Source organism: Aegilops tauschii, chromosome 6 (assembly GCF_002575655.3).
Source record: "Aegilops tauschii subsp. strangulata cultivar AL8/78 chromosome 6, Aet v6.0, whole genome shotgun sequence".
In the NCBI taxonomy this organism is placed as follows: Eukaryota; Viridiplantae; Streptophyta; class Magnoliopsida; order Poales; family Poaceae; genus Aegilops; species Aegilops tauschii.
The window spans coordinates 119,450,140-119,466,762 of NC_053040.3; the positions used below are offsets into that span (position 1 = coordinate 119,450,140).

The window sequence follows — 16,623 nt, forward strand, 5'->3', positions numbered from 1 at the left end:
CTCCACGGGCTACTGTTCAACCACCGTCGACCTCCTCCAGCCTCCACCTGCAACTGTTCATCCACGGGCTCTTGTTCATCCAGCCTCCACCGCGCGCTACTCCACCGGCTACTATTCAACCAGCCCTCTCCACGGGCTCCTGTTCAACCACCCCTCCACGGGCTACTTTTCATACAGCCCTCCACCGTCTATTGTTCATCCTGCCCTCCACGGGGTGGTCCTGTTCATCCTGCCCTCCACGGGGTCCTGTTCATCCAGCCCCAACCAGCTCGATCAATCGGGGTCCTGTTCATCCAGAGGCAACACCACAGGGTCCTGTTCATCCAACCCCCCCCCCCCCCACAGCAACGCTCACTTTTCATCCAGAGGCAGCATCGATCGGCTTCAGTTAGCAGCAGTAGCGAAGGAATCGCTCGATCGGGTTCAGTTAACAGCCATCGATCGATCGCTCGGGTTCAGTAACGCGTAGCCTGCAGTGCAATCGCTCGGGTTCAGTTAGAGCCGAACGCCTCACACCCACGCGCGTGTGTGTACAAGAGAAACGCGCATCACTCGGTCCCGACCACCCACCGTAACCGGGAACACCGCGATATTTTCCTCACCCTCGCTTCTACCACGGTTTTTTCCGTCATGGACTGCCCAAAGAATGTCATGCAGCTGCGTCTCCGACCCGCCCAAGACGAAAAGCCCATTTTCTGTCATGATTTTTTGTCATAGAAGTAGGACCCGGCCACATCTATGATGATACCGGATTTTTCACAATTATCGTCATAGAAGTGTCATAAGTATGACAGAAAAAAAATTGTTCGGCCCAAAATGTCATGGATGTGTCTTTTTTTTGTAGTGATGTTTCTCCTATTTTCGCAAACATGGTCTCTCGACGTCTCCCTTGAGAAGTGTCACACTCTCCCTATCATTATACATTACACAGTTTTCATTATCTCTCACGTCTCTACCATTCTCTGGTATCACTAGGTACCTAAGCTTTCTTTTTCACCGCCACACACACACACACTCACTCGCCTTTCACTTTGTCTTTCTCTCTATAGGGTTCTCTCACACACCCTATATCTATCTAGATATGACTCATACCACTAAAATTACTCTCTCCCGCAGACACAACATTTGTTGCGGTCTCCGTTCTGTCTCCATCCCAGTTATAAAACTGACATTATTCATTTATTTACCGATCAGACAAACTTCCCCCTCTCTCTCTCACACACACACACAACTCCTGCTTCCACTCCCCTTCCCGACTACCGTCGCTCTCTCACACACAAAACTCTCGCTTTCCCACCCCGACTCGTATTTCTCTCACAAACATTGATCGACTAGCCTCCAGATAGGTTTATACACCCGCACACTCGTGCTTCCACTATCGCGTACATGTCTCTATCGCGCTCCTTGTATCTATGTGGATTTTTCATCCCTTCTTGAGACACGCCCTCTCGATCGTGCACACACACACTATTGCCTCATTTTAAGCTAACACCTGTCGCACACACACTCTTTGTGTCTTTGTCACACATGCACCCCGTCCTCCTCCTCTCTCCCTCTCTCTCACACACACAACACTCACACACACATGGGCTTTTTGCAACAACTAGCAAGATGCCCATGCGTTGCATAGAACATCAAGATGCATTTGTATGAGTAGTTTATCTTGTGGGAGAAAAGGATGAACGAGGGAAGGCCTTATTTGCAAATGTGGAGAGGGTTGTGGGTTTCTTTTTGCAAAATTGCCATAGTTTCCTTCCTATCCATCAGATATAACTCGGACGGCCTATATTGCAGGATGGCAGGCACACCATCATCACCAACTCTGTTTTTTATCTATACTCTTATAAAAAACCGAGTTGGTGATGATGGTGTGCGTGCCATCTTGTAATATAGACCGTCCGATCTAAATCTGACGGATAGAAAGCAAACTATGACAATTTTACAAAGGATACCCGCACCTCTCTCCACATTTACAGATAAGGCCCTGCCTCATTCATCCTTATCTCCCGCAACCTCATTGCTGAGCAATTAAAAAAGGAAGTCTCTAGAACAATCTGGCATGGTGGCCGCTGTCGGCGCCGTCCATCCCCATGCCTCCGCCCAGTCCGACCACCAGTCACCACCACGCCCCACTCCTCCTCACCTTATCTCTCATCTTTCTCGAGATATCATTTTTTCAATGAAATTCTCAAGATACCATTTTTCCGATAAAATTCTCGAGATAGCATTAGTTTTTACACATGGGATTACTCCTGCATGGGTCAATCACAACAAGTGTTTTGTGAAAAAATGCATCTTGATGTTTCGTGCAATGCATGGGCATCTTGCTAGTAAGAGTAGAAAAGTAAGAGTAGAAATTAGAGATATACCACTTCTCCAATCTTGAAACCAACCACATTCCTCCCTTATCTCATCAAAACCACCAAAGGAATATATTTTGAGTGAAACATAACATATTTTTAGCGATATACGTATTTCAAAACTAGACTCCTTTTTCTATCAAATCGGTGAATATGTATTAATCTCCTTTGATCGTGTGGCAACGCATTGGCACATTGCTAGTTATTACTACTATATAATTTTTTGGACACCAGACAAACGGTGGAGTACATATACGAAGAGAAGAGGCGCACGCACGCAGTCGGTCTCTCGCTGTCTCGCACACATGAGAGTTGCGTAAAGGCACCGTAAACAAATAAACCCTAAAACCCTAGGTGCACGATTGTTGCTTGCGCGGGTACCGGGTACGTGGTGGAGCGCACCTTTGTAGGAATAGTCAGCTCGCATGATAATTTGATCCATAGGAGTTGATGGTTAGGACCACTGGTGAACAACCTGGAGGCGGTGGCTCGCCAGTCGTCACTGATCGAGTAGCCACATTTAAAATGTCATTTTTTAGCAAGGTAAGAGTTCTGATTTTCAATGGCGCGTTATAAGTACTATGTAGTTTTTAGAACGATTGGTATGGAGCGAAAATGGAATTCATAACTACTACCTCTGTCCTAGTTTACTAGTCCCCGTCATATTTTGGGTCAAAGGTTGTCCATGAATTTTACTTGTAAAATGTGAATGGAAAATGATATTTTGTTATACCCAAACAAAAAAGGGCTGGAGGGAGTGATTGCTCTGACACGGACGCGACCTCTCATAGCGCAGGCATTGAACCGGTGCGTCGGCCAAGGGGGCCCCACTCGCTGTAGGCCAGGCTAAACTCGCCTTCTCGCCGCATGCAACCGGCTTCAGACTGCCCCGCCTGCCTCCATTGAATCCGTGTGAGTGCCGGCAACATGTCCTTCCGCGAGCCGGCCGGCATTTTAGAACACAACGTCGGCTGGCTCCTCTTGTCTGCTCACTATTTAAGCGAGGCCAGACGCCTGGCAAGAACCGCACCACACCGTTGCTCCCCATATCCTCCTTGCACCATTTTCTGCACACTCTCCATAGCATCCGGTGAGCAGGAAGACGAGTTCTCCGGCATAAAAGCCGGCTAGGTGCCCCGACAAGCCAGGAAACTCACTGCCCCACCATCCTCCTCGCTCCAGGCCGTCAGTACCATGGGCGAGGCTACAGGCGGGCAAGCGGAGGAGCAAGCCACCGCTCCAAGCTGGCCCCTGGTGCGTCAACTCGACGCTCCAAGCCTGCTCGTAGAGGAGTGGCCAGTTGCTGCATGCCGGCACACGGGGGACCACGGCGTCCAGTGCACCGTGGTTGATCGCGCCATCCGATGCAAACATTGGCAGAACCGCGGCATCCTGGCGGAGGTGGCCAACACGTTTGTGGTCACCGCCGACACCGAGGAATAGTAGACCACGGGAGCCGCCGCTGCTCTGAACTGCTACGACCACCGTGTTGCCGGCATAGACACCCGGTGTGTTGCCCGGTTTGGCTCAAAACACCATGGACCCCAGCCGCGGCCGGCATTAGAAATTATACCTGCTCCCAGAAGTTATTCGCGATTAGTCAGAAAATGACCAAAATATAATTAATTACGCTTGGTCTTGACTTGTTGTGCTTGCACTGGTAGTAGGAACTAGAGGTTTTTCTTTATTTATAACTCTCCTCACATTTTTTTGGCTTTGAAGTGAATCATGGTTGTGGACATTATCTATGAATGTGCAGATATCTATGAACATGAATTTTATGTGGAACTTAAACTTGGAATGTTGGGCTTGCGCGTGAACTATACCATGTCCAATGCTTTGTCTGTTATTGTTTGGAAAGTAATTGCTGTTATTACATGACCCGAAAAAAATTATTTTGTGCCACATCTGTAGATGCACGGACATCACAACAGGCATGCTGACTGGATAAACATCTGAACCTAGCTATTATGAAGGAAAATTTGTATTGACAACAGTTTTAGATAGCAGGAGACGCCTAGCCTGCTCTGCCTCTGCTAGCTTCTTTCTGGCTTCTTCCATCTCTTCTTTGGCATGGGTGAAGAGAGCATGTGATTGCTCTTTTCGCTTCTTCAGGAACTCAGCTACATTCTCAAGGGCTGCTACACGCTTTCTTTTAGCCTTTACCAGAGCCATGAGGACGCGAACAGATGAAGACTCCACTTGGTTTGAGTGTAGTCCAGCATCATCTGGGAATTTGCACCTTCTGTCTAATCCAACATCATTAGGGAACGGGCACCTTGTGTGTAATCCAGCCTCATTTTAGAAACATGATCTCGAGGTTGACCATACTTCCCTCCTCGCAGGAACTGCATCCTGACATGAAGTTACTTCTTTTTTAGGTCAATACTCAGAGCAACCCAAATCCATTTAGTAGAAGCCAGATAAACAGGACTCGGATAAGTGCATTCAAAAGGAAAAAAAGTATAAAAGCAGACTCCAAGGTGAGAATACCCACTTCCTACATCAAGCTAAAAACGAAAGCATTAGGACGATTAAGACTCTTCTTATTTGTCGGATCACGGGTTCCGACAAAACCCTCAAGGTTCGAACACTGGGGTGCGCGTGAAGTTCTTTCCCTCCTACCGATCCGCATCCTAACTGGCTAAGATCTCGAGCACGAACTCGACGAACTCACAACACAAAAGACACAAGATTTATACTGGTTCGGGCCACCGTTGTGGTGTAATACCCTACTCCAGTGTGATGTTGGTGGATTGCCTCTTGGGCTGATGATGAACAGTACAAGGGGAAGAACAGCCTCCTGAGGTTGAGGTGTTCTTGTGCTCAGTGAACTTGTGGGTGTGAGGACGGAAGATGGAATCCATCCCCTACTGTGGTGGCTAGTTCTACTTATATAGGCCCTGGTTCCTCTTTCCAAATTTTGAGCGAGAAGGGATCTCACAACGGCCTGATTTGAAGGGGAACATCTAGTACAGCTTATCCTGGCAAAAGTGGTCTTCACCTGCAAAGGCTCTGGTGGTGACGCCGCCTTGGGCTCCATGCTGACCTCCGTCTTGCCGTCCTGCTAGTCTTGGTCTCATTGCACTGATATGGAAACCTTTGCTTGATGCCTCGGTACTCTGCGCCTGCGCTGGCTCCCTTAGCACCGAAGAGGAAACAAGGACACTGTGCATGCTGGCGCCCGGCTGGCGCCCGCCTGATCTTGATCGTCATAGCTCACGTCACGAGAACCTCGCGAGGTTTGCCCTGCCTTGATCTCTCCGCTCCTCGCGAGCCAACCTGGTGAGGCCTCTCCCGAGGAGGTCTTGGGTCGTCCAGCTCGCGAGGCTTGGCCCCTCGCGAGGGTCCTGGATGCCTTGTTGATGAAGATGGGCCGTACAGGCTTGCTGACAGAGCCACACCGTGGGCCGCAGGCAGGCATGTCTGGGGACCCCCGTTCCCAGAACGCCGACAGTAGCCCCCGGGCCCAAGGCGCGCTCCGGCTTGGCTTCAAGGCGAAGCCAAAGGTCAAGTACGAAGCACCGCGGGCCCCAAAAGCCTGCGGCCTTGGTCGATGAGTGGCGGTTGATTGGACATGGACGTCTCCGCTTCCCCACGTTGCCTCGGCAACTGCCCGAGTTGACAAAAGGCTGGCGCGGACAGCGCTTGCGTTCATTGCTTCGCTTCGCCTTGCTCCAGATCCCCTTTCTCGCTCCTCGCTGCCGAAACCTCTAGATCTGCTCCAACCTTGCTCCTCATCTGCGACCGATGGCACCGTGCAAGGTGAAGGCCTCCTCGGCGCCAGCTTGGTACGAGCCAGCTCTTGAAGTGCCCAACATCACGGAGAAGAGCCTAGCCACCACGCGCTTGCTGATGGCGGGGGAGAGCAACGAGAGGGGGAAGACGGAGCTCCGGCTTGCCTCCGACGTGCCAGAGCCTGAGGGAAGCACCTTCTTCCCCTTCTTCACGAGCAGCATCGCCGCCGGGTTGGTTCCCCCTTCTCTGACTTCTTCTATGAGGTCCTTAACCACTACGGGCTGCAGGCGCTGCATCTTCATCCCAACTCCATACTCCTCCTGTCCATCTTCGCCTACTATTGCGAAGAGTATCTGGCCGTGATGCCATCCGTGGCTCTTCTGCGCCACTTCTTCTTCCTTCGCGTCAGCGAGGGCCATGTCTCCGGGTGCGCCAATTTCATCGCATCCGGCAACTCGATCTCAAACACCGGGAAGAGAGCCGACAACATCCGGGCCAAATGGGTCATGATGGATGCCAAGTGCGTCCACCCACACTTGGTATTGCCAACGGAGGTGCCCCAGTCTAACAAGGGGTGGCCTCGTGCACAGCTCACTGACGAGCGGGTGTCATCGGTGTTGGAGTAGATGAAGACCGACTTGAAACCGGGCAACGCGAAGGCGGCCAAAGTGACTGGGGCTATGCTCCTGACGGAGATCTTAACGCTGCATGTTGCTCCACTTCAGGCGCGCGCGCGCCCTTTGTGGAGGCTTGGAGATGAAGAAGACAAGATAAGCCTGAGGTCGCAGGCCCTGCCTGATGCTGAGCTGCCCGCTGTCCTGTGCCTCTTGGTTGGGGACAACCAGGAGTACCCGCCGAGCGCCTTCGTTCCCTTGTTCCACCGCAAGGACTGGGAGCCAATCGTGACCTCCAGGTCGACCTTTGACGCGCGCGGGCTGGTGCCGCCGGCGCCCACCGGGGCCTCTGCCACACCAAAGCCGGTGGAGCTGTCTTCTGACGAGTCCTGCATGAAGGAGGACGAGGAGGTGGACTCAGAGGAGACCCCTGAGGGGATGGGAGAAACCACCCCCGTGAGCAAGGCCGACATCCTCCGTGCTCTACCAGACGACACTGAGATCGACGCCCGCCAGGAGGAGGGGAAGCTGTCCCTCATTTCGACAAGGGGCAGATCGTTGCTGGTCTCTTGAGATGCCGCCTCCATCTTGACACCACCTGGAGCCGCCTCCAGCCCTTCTGCTGCGCCATCTTCTGCTCCCGGAGCCCGTGTGCCAACTTCTCAAGCTCCGAAGCTTTCGGGTTTCAGGCTCCCAAAGCGGAAGGTGGACTATGTCGCGGTGGATCAGTAAGTGCTTCAAGCTTTGTCTTGTTCCTACTTGTACTTGCTATTTTCTGATGTTCACCCTTGGTTCATCAGGCCGAGGTCTTCAGCGAAGAAAAGGAAGGAGGATGCAGCGGCCGTGCCCCCTTCTGCGGAGAAAGGAGGCGACAGCGCTCGCACCTCCCCGGTCCAGTCGCCCTTGCGAGGCCAAGAGGAGCATCGTCGGGAGGAGTCAGCCCCCGTGGCCCCGCTGGCTCCGGAAGCGCCGGTGCCTGGCTCGGCTGATGAGGTCCCAAAGGCCCTGGAGCCCTTGATCTCCCAGGCTCTGGTAACGACGTCGCCTCCTCGTCCTAGTGCGCCTCTGGCCCTAGGCTCTTCTGCTTCCTCTGCCGCCTTGGAGCGCGTCCTTTTGGAGATGGCCCAGCTGCGGGAAGATCTCCTAGGCGCGGACCCGCGCTTGGTGGCCGGGCGCCTGGAGCTGGCCTCCAGCTGGCTTCATTCTGACGCGGAGGTCCGAGCGACACTGAACCAGGCCACGACGGCCTCCGAGGAGGAGAAGCGGGCCACCGCAAAAGCTACGGCCGATCGTGAGGTGGCGCTGAAGGACGCCAAGGCCGCTCGCGACCGGTGCCGGGTGCTGGAGGACGAGTTGAAGAGTCTGCGTGACCAGCACGTCGAAGAAACCCTTGGCCGCTAGGCGAAGGAGGAGGAGATGAGGGCCCGGGAGGACACCGTCAGGAACCGTGACGCCGAGTTGGGGGAGTTGGCAAAGGCGCAGGCCGTGGAGCGTGACCGGCTGGAGGAGCTGGAGCGGAAGGTGAAGGCGAAGGAGGTCGACCTTGACGTCAAGGCGAAGGTCCTCGCTGAAGACCGCGAGGCATTTGCGCTTCTCGAGAAGAGGTCTCGCGTGGCGCTGAAGGCACTCTATGAGAAGGGCTTGGAGAGGCCACTGCCCACCGACGAGGACGACCCCGCCAAGCTTCTTCCCTACTTGGTCAACGCGCTTGAGGAGGTCGTGGCCGGCATCGGCCCCATGGCAGAGGACGAGGCACGTGTCCTTTCGTCGACCGCGCTTACGCGGGTCTTCAGCCACCTTTACCTTCGCGATCCCTCCGCCCGCCTTGACTAGCTGCTGGAGCCTATAGATGAGGAGCGTTGTGCGGCTGCTGCCGCTGCTGTCAAGGGCCAGGTGGAGGCCCTGCTTAAGAAGTTCCGTGGCTTCGCTCTCGCGCCTTTGGCCGGCGGTGCAGGTGAAGGCGATGCTATCAAGGAAGGGGCAGCTATTGTGGGTGATGGCGGTGTCCAGGGGTGACCTGCGGCTGCTTTCCTGTCTCATTCCTGCAGCATGCATCAGGCCTCGTGGAGGCATTAAATTTCGTTCGACATTGTGAAAACAATATGTCTTGTCATATTTGCTCCGAGATTTTGCGATTTTTCTTCCTATTTGCTTCGTGTTCTGCGTCGGCAGAGCCCGGCCCAGCGCATACCTCAACCGCCGTTGGGCCGACCAAGGAGTGAGGGGCTACGTGACCAGTTAGGCTCCTGAGTCGCGATCCTTAGGAGTCCCCCTTGACGCGGAAACAGCTTATACGAAGAATACACGAGGATAGGTTAATGTTCTACGTCGGCAGGGCCCGGCCCCGCGCATACCTCATCCGCCGTTGGGCCGACCGGAGACCAGGACGGACCAAGGAGTGCTACATGACCAATTAGGCTCCTGAGTCGCGATGCTCAGGAGTCCCCCTTGACGCGCAAACAATCTCCATACCTTTGCCCTCGCCGAGGCCCGGCTCGGGAGGGGCGCGCGACGACCAGGTCCGGGAGACCTGGTTGGGTGGCGTACGCTTGGGCGTGACCCGAGCGCAGCCCCCGTGCCCAGCCCCCTCGCGCGGCTCTCCCGAGGGGAGGCGTTGCGGTGAGGCTGGACACTGAGCTCTGGGCTCCCCGAGGTTGGTACGGCCGTGAGGCCGCCCTCAGTTGTTTATCACCAGCACGGAGCATAGTGCTTCCGCTTGTGCACGGGCATAGCCGCTCCTCGGCAGTGTCGATGGCCAGCGCGGAGCATGGTGCTTCCTCTTGTGCGTGGGAGGGGGGCTCCCTCTGCGGAGAGCCCCCGGGGCTTGTATAGCCCCGCCCTGACACGTGGCTTGCACGGCAGGGCTAGACGAGGTGTATCTGGGCACTCTTGAGCCAGCGCGGGACTCATGAGGCCCTACCTCAAGGCGGGTTGCGCCTGGTCTTGGTTCTTGTTCGCTGTGCTAGTCCTGCGAGGTGGTCAGACAACCTGCGCCGAACGAATCTCCTGAGGTTATCGCGTGAGAGGGCCGAGCACCAACGGCCCCAGGAGGTGATGTGAACAGGGCCGGCCCGCCAGACAGAGCTCGGCCATTGGATTTACTGACGCTGCAGGGACGGGCCCAAGCACAGACACCGTGCCTAGCCTACTCATGAGAAGGATCCTGAAGAAAGACGGCCGGCGCGCGGCTCCCATGATGGGTGACGATCGAGCAGGTAATAATTATAGATAGGTTAAGCATGGAAAGCAAACTGGCTTAGGTAAATGCAGGGAAGATACATGGCTCTGGGTCAGGCCCGAGCGGCTTGGGGATGATGCAGCTCGAGGGACGCCCCCAACAAGGTAAGCTAAAGACATAAGGAAAAGGATACATGCCACAAGGACGGACCCACGCGGCCTGGGAATGATGCGGCCCGTGGGGCGCTCCCAGCTAAATGAACTTGGAAAATGTCACCTGGCTCTGTTGCCGAAGGAGAGTTGGGGTAGCTGAAGGTACGCGGTGAAGGAATTGCTCCTCACGAGCCACCGGGGCCCTAAGCCTCGGGAGGCTCTGGGGGTCCAGGTGGTTCCCTGAGGACCGTCTCCATCTACGTCGGGACGGCGTGATGCCTGGCCTCCTGAGCTGCCAGGACACGCCGCAAGTTGCGCTGATAGATGGACGACACGCTCGGCAGGCCAAAAGGCATGCGAACATAACTGTGCGGTGGACCCTCGCAGCGGCCCACACGCGAAGGCCGGAAGGGCTCCTAAATGCGGCCCTGTTGAGCCCTGGGACATCGATGCAGACGCGCAGCCTGGCATCCTCGCCTGGATGGGGACTTGCGCCTGGTGAGCGGCGGTCGCTGCGCATGGCCCTTGCGTCTTGCAGCTCCTGAGTGGTCTTGGTGATGAACTCCTGAGCGGTGGGCGCTCCTCGCCCTGTGTTCTCCTGAGGGAAACGTGCCGCAAAGCACACCTCCAAGTGGTGCCCGAGCGCCTCCCTCGTGATGTTGGCAAGGTCGGAGGCCCTCCAGAAGAGAGCCCCCGAGCCTTGCCCGAGAAGGGCGCCGGGCGCGCCTTCCTATGCGATGGAGGGAGGCGCCCCTGGCGCGGGCGCTGATCCTGACGAGGTTCTAGCCGCGACGCCACCCACCTGAGGTGCTTCACGGCGCAGGTGCTTCTTCTTCTTGGGGGTGCCCTCAGGAGGGCACGCGCCCTTGCTGTCGGGGTCATCGATTGCTGCAGCTTGAAAGGCACGCTCAAGGGAGCACATCACATCTCTTTCTTCGCATGGACCGTGATGATTCCGCCGCTTCCCGGCATCTTGAGGACATTGTAGCCGTGATGGGTCACCGCCATGAACTTGGCCAGGGCTGGATACCCGAGGATGGCGTTGTACGGCAGGCGGATATGCGCGACGTTGAAGTCGATGAGCTCGGTGCGGTAGTTCTTGCGTTCTCCGAAGGTGACAGGGAGGCGGACCTGCCCTATCGGTGTGGTGGAGCCGTCGGTCACTCCTGAGAAAGGCTTGGTAGGCTGAAGCTGGTCTTATGGCACTTGGACGTTGTCGAACGTGTCGACGGATAGGACGTTGAGCCCTGCGCCGCCGTCGATGAGGGTTTTGGTGACCTGCACGTTGCTGATGACTGGGGAGCAAAGCATCGGGAGGGCGCCTGCGGTGGCTGTGCACTTGAGTTGATCCGCCGAATTGAAGGTGATGGTGCACTGGGACCACCTGAGCGGGCGTGTGGCCTCTAGCTTGGAGAGGACCGCATTCACTTCACGAGCAAACTATTTGAAGATACGCTGCGAGGCTGGGGCCTGAGCTCTGCCTAAGATGCAGGCGATAGCACATGGTTCCTGTAAGCCCCTAGCCCCCTCGTTTTGATGGTGGTCGTCAATCCTCCTCGGCGGTGGCGGCAGCGGAGGAAGGTCAGCGTTGCCCTGAGGTCGGTCCTCACGAGGCTGGTCCCTCCAGGCGCCCTCGCGAGGCTGATCCTGCCAGCGGTCCTCACGAGGCCGGTCGCGCCACTCCTGGCGCGGACCACGGTCGTCCCAGCGTCCACCACCACGTCCTCCTTCCCGGCCGTAGCCCCGGTCGTTGCGCTCGGGGCGTCGACCGAAGCGTCCTTCTCGAATGGCTCTTAGCTCTTGACAGTCGCTGGTGTTGTGGGTATACAGGTTATGGAAGGCGCGGAATGGTCGGTTGCTCTTGGATGACTCGGGCTGGTCTCTGCCGTGCTTGGTGTCTGGTTCCGCTGCGAGCACGGCTGCTCCCTTGCGCTTCACGTCCTTGGCCTTGGATTTCTTCTCCTCCGTGTCCGCAGCCGGGAGCTCAAGGAGGGAGAGGCGCCCTTCCTCAGCTCTTGCGCACTTGGTCGCCAGGTTGAACAGCTCCTGAGATGTGCACAGCTCCTCGCAGATAGCAAGCTCCTCCTTCATCTTGACGTCGCGGACGCCATCAGAGAACGCAGATATGATGGCCTCATCCGTCACCTTGGGGATGTTGAGACGAACGTTGTTGAAGCGTTGGATGTACTTCTGGAGGGTCTCTCCTGGTTGTTGCTTGACGCGACGCAGGTCTCCCGTGGCCGGTGGCCGGTCGCGAGTGCCCTGGAAGTTGGCGACGAAGCGATCGCGCATCTCATCCCAGGAGGAGATCGAGCCTGGAGGCAGGTTTAGGAGCCATGAACAGGCGCCGCCTTTGAGCGCCATGGGGAACCAGTTCGCCATGACTTTCTCGTCGCCGTTGGCCGCCTTGATGCTCCGCTCGTAGAGCTACAGGAACTCCGCGGGGTCGGGGGTGCCGTCGTAGCGAGGAGGCAGATCCGGCTTGATCTTGCCCGGCCAGGCGATGCTACGCAGCTCGGGTGTGAAGGCGTGGCAGCCGGCCGTGGTCGCCGGGGCCCGTCTTGGAGGCGGAGCTTGGTCTTGACGCCCATGTGCCACCGCAGCAAGCTGTGCGGGGGCCTGCCGTGGCAGACGATCCTGGCGCGGCGGTGCGAGGAGCGGCGGAGCGTTCTCTTGTGGTCGAGGGACTTCTTGGCAGCTTCTTTCTTCACGCGCGGGCGCCGGACGCGGTGGGTCGCGCCGTGGAGGCGCGCGCCTTGGCGCCAGGGCGCCGTCTTGGCAAGAGGTGGCGGAGGTGCTCCGTGAGCTACGTCGCTTGTAGCTGGCGGAGGGCGAGGCGGAGAAAGGGATGGCGCAGGGGATCCCCCTGCGGCGCGGACAAGCTCGGCGATGCGGCCGAGCCAGTCCTCATAGAGGCCGTCGACCGGGCGGTAGCGTAGGAGCTCGTGCGCCATGAGGAGCGCGGCCCATGCGTCCATGGGAGCGTGACGAGCGTGGGACGACAACCAGCGGGAGTCAGCGATGGAGTGGCGGTGCGGCCGTCCCGCCGCACCGAGGGGTGCAGTGAGGACGCTTGCTGCTCATTCCCCGCCGGGCCGGTGGCTGCGTTGGTGGCAGGCGACGGAGAACGATGAGGTGGCCCGCCGACGGGAGCCGTCTGAGCGACGCGGGTGGCGAGGGTGGCCCGGCGCTCCGCGGCGAGCACGACGAGCGTCCGCCATGGAGACGACAGAGCAACTGGACGCGGAGCGACCGAAAGGAAGCTCCGGCGCACCCCCTACCTGGCGCGCCAAATGTCGGATCACGGGTTCCGGCAAAACCCTCAAGGTTCAAACACTAGGGTGCGCGCGAAGTTCTTGCCCTCCTACCGATCCGCGTCCTAACTGGCTAAGATCTCGAGCACGAACTCGACGAACTCACAACACAAAAGACACAAGATTTATACTGGTTCGGGCCACCGTTGTGGTGTAATACCCTACTCCAGTGTGGTGGTGGTGGATTGCCTCTTGGGCTGATGATGAAAAGTACAAGGGGGAGAACAGCCTCCTGAGGTTGAGGTGTTCTTGTGCTCAGTGAACTTGTGGGTGTGAGGATGGAAGATGGAATCCATCCCCTACTGTGGTGGTTAGTTCTATAGGCCCTGGTCCTCTTCCCAAATTTTGAGCGGGAAGGGATCCCACAACGGCCAGATTTGAAGGGGAACATCTAGTACAACTTATCCTGACAAAAGTGGTCTTCACCTGCAAAGGCTCTAGTGGTGACGCCGCCTTGGGCTCCATGGTGACCTTCGTCTTGCCGTCATGCTGGTCTTGGTCTTGTTGCACTAATATGGAAACCTTTGCTTGATGCCTCAGTACTCTGCGCCTGCGCTTCCTCCCTTAGCACCGAAGAGGAAACAAGGACACTGCGCGCTAGCGCCTGCCTGGCGCCCGCCTGATCTTGATCTTCATAGCTCACGTCACGAGAACCTCGCGAGGTTTGCCCTGCCTTGATCTCTCCGCTCCTCGTGAGCCAACCTGGTGAGGCCGCTCCCGAGGAGGTCTTGGGTCGTCCGCCTCGCGAAGCTTGGCCCCTCGCGAGGGTCCTGGATGCCTTGTTGATGAATATGGGCCGTACAGGCCTGCTGACAGAGCCACGCCGCGGGCCGCAGGCAGGCAAGTCTGGGGACCCCCGTTCCTAGAACGCCGATATTATTACACATCGAAGAACACAAGCCTAAGAGAAACAGAAACTACCACATATACACATCGAAGAACACGAGGCTAAACGAAAGTAATTGAAAGGGTGTTACTTACCAAACCTCGTTTTATAGGTTCGGTGCAGCTCCTCTTTAACTTGCCCCGCTCCTTGAAGATGGCCCCAATATCCCATGTTTGGTCTTCATTGCTCCTCTGTATGTTCGCACTCGTGGTTTTAAAATCTCAACATGGCAAGAAAAATATAGTAATACTCCCGCATCATGTGGGCAACATCAAAGCACTCATCTGCCATGTTAGAGCATATGCAACAGAAGCGCAATGAGCGGCGTGTTAAAAAGCGTTTACAGTGCCGGAATAGCCAGTTTTTGCAGGCCTGGAGTGCAGAGGTAGAGAAGTAGAGATAGAGAGTAGGGAGTAGAGACATAGATTGTTCTCAGCATAGTTATAGCATAGATAGTTAAAAAAAGATAGTTTAACTACTCCTCATCGTCCGACTCCTCCTCGGTGATGTCCTCCTCCAACGTCTCAATGTAGGCGTCAAGATACCGATCATCGTCGAAGTCCCAGGGCGACGCTACTCCTAGCTTCATTTTGAACTGAGCGGCCGCTTACCACGTACGCTTGTGCTCGCGATAGGCGGCTTGCCCCGCACTCCTCTTCTCCCTCTCCGCCCTCCTTTGCGGGTAGAACTCGCACTCGTTGATGATGTCCTGCGGGAAGCATTGGCGCCACAGCGCCATGGCTTCCTCGTCTATCTCAGCGATGCTGAGACGGTGCTCCCGCCTCCGGTTGCCGCGACGATCTTCATCGGTGATAAGCCGCGGCGGAGGCGCGAGCTCCTGCGCCCGCTCCCGCGTCGGCATGTTGGGGAAGTTCAAGGTTCTATGAGGCCCCCGGAGGCGCCACGCCGCCGCGTCGTATGCGCGGGCAGCCTCGTGGGCGGTGTCAAAAGTGCCGAGGCCAAGGCGCATCCCGCGGAACCGGATCTCGACGGAGAAGCCGCCGAAAGGGCGCGCGCGGACGCCGCGGTATCCCCAAGTTTCCGAGCGACGCGGCGGCATCGTGGCGCGGCGGCGGCGAGGCGAGAAAGAGTGGGGAGAGAGCGGTGGCGAGGCACAGAGCGGGGAGAGAGCGGTGGCAAGGCACAAAGCAGTGGGAGGGTGTTGGGTTTTATAAAGCGCAGCGGACGCCGCACGCCAAAACTAGTGCGCCCAGCCGCTTTTTCCCGCGCGCTCGTGATCCTTTCCCGACGTCCCTGCTATCTCTACTCTTATATTTATTTTATATTTATATTTATCTCTAATCTTATAAAAAACAGATTTGGTGATGATGGTGTGCCTGCCATCCTGCAATATAGGCCGTCCGATTTATATCCGACGGATAGGAAGGAATCTATGGCAATTTTGCAAAAAGATACCCACAACCCTCTTCACATTTGAAAATAAGGCCTTCCCTCGTTCATCCTTTTCTCCCACAAGATAAACTACTCATCCAAATGCATCTTGATGTTCCGTGCAACGCATGGGCATCTTGCTAGTTCTAAAAAACTTTCCATCATTTGCTACACTACTGGTTGCAGATGAAGAACCTACCCAAGCACAGCGTGATACAGGAGCGACACACAATTACAAGGTGATATTCTGTTGGACGTTGTAGGCTATAACTAGTTACTTTTACGAGAACAATAGCAACCAGGAAATTTGAAGTGTAGGTATGAACAAAATTGGAGCTGCACATGTACTTCTATGAGATTCAATACACACATTACCAATCGAGGAGGAGTACGATGGTCGCGGCGGCCTCTGTGCATCATGGTCGGCAACGGGAGTCAGTTCACTGTCCACGATGGTGGTGCTTCAGAGCTTGGCGTCGGCTCCCGGGAAGCAGATCTGAGACCGTGGAAGACGGTACCAGGGAAGAGGCTCCATGTACGACGACGACGGTGGACCGACTCCAGTGCGGCGCATGACGTCATCAATGAGGCAGATGCGCTGCGGTGGACGAGTGCGCCGATGTAGAAGGGGAGGAGCACGAAGGCTGCACTGCCATGGAGAAGTCTATTTTGCGGTGGGGATAGAAAATGGGGAGTATTCAGGTGTTACTACTCTGGGTGCCGGGGTGGGGTTGGCTGGGTAGGGTGAACCTGAAGTTACCAAAACAGCCCCCTACCAAGCGTCATCCGTAGGCCTGTTCTGAAGGGTATGATGGTAACTTCACACTGCTCGAATCAGGGTCGCGGGAGATTTTCCTGCCGACCTCAAAATTTTGTGACATTGAACTCCCCGTGTGGCATGTTGGGTGATTGGGCTAAGCAACTAGCGAGTAGTACTAGTAGTTAGTAGTACTAGTTACTACAAGTACTCCCACCGTTTTTATTAACTC

General features: G+C 56.2%; 1 protein-coding gene across 1 annotated transcript; it reads right to left on the reverse strand.

The window, feature by feature from the left end:
• Positions 1-14,849: 14,849 nt before the first annotated feature.
• Positions 14,850-15,302, reverse strand: LOC141025338 (ethylene-responsive transcription factor CRF1-like). Its single transcript, XM_073500642.1, has one exon. The coding sequence runs from the start codon at positions 15,300-15,302 to the stop codon at positions 14,850-14,852; it is 453 nt and encodes a 150-aa protein (XP_073356743.1).
• Positions 15,303-16,623: the final 1,321 nt, after the last annotated feature.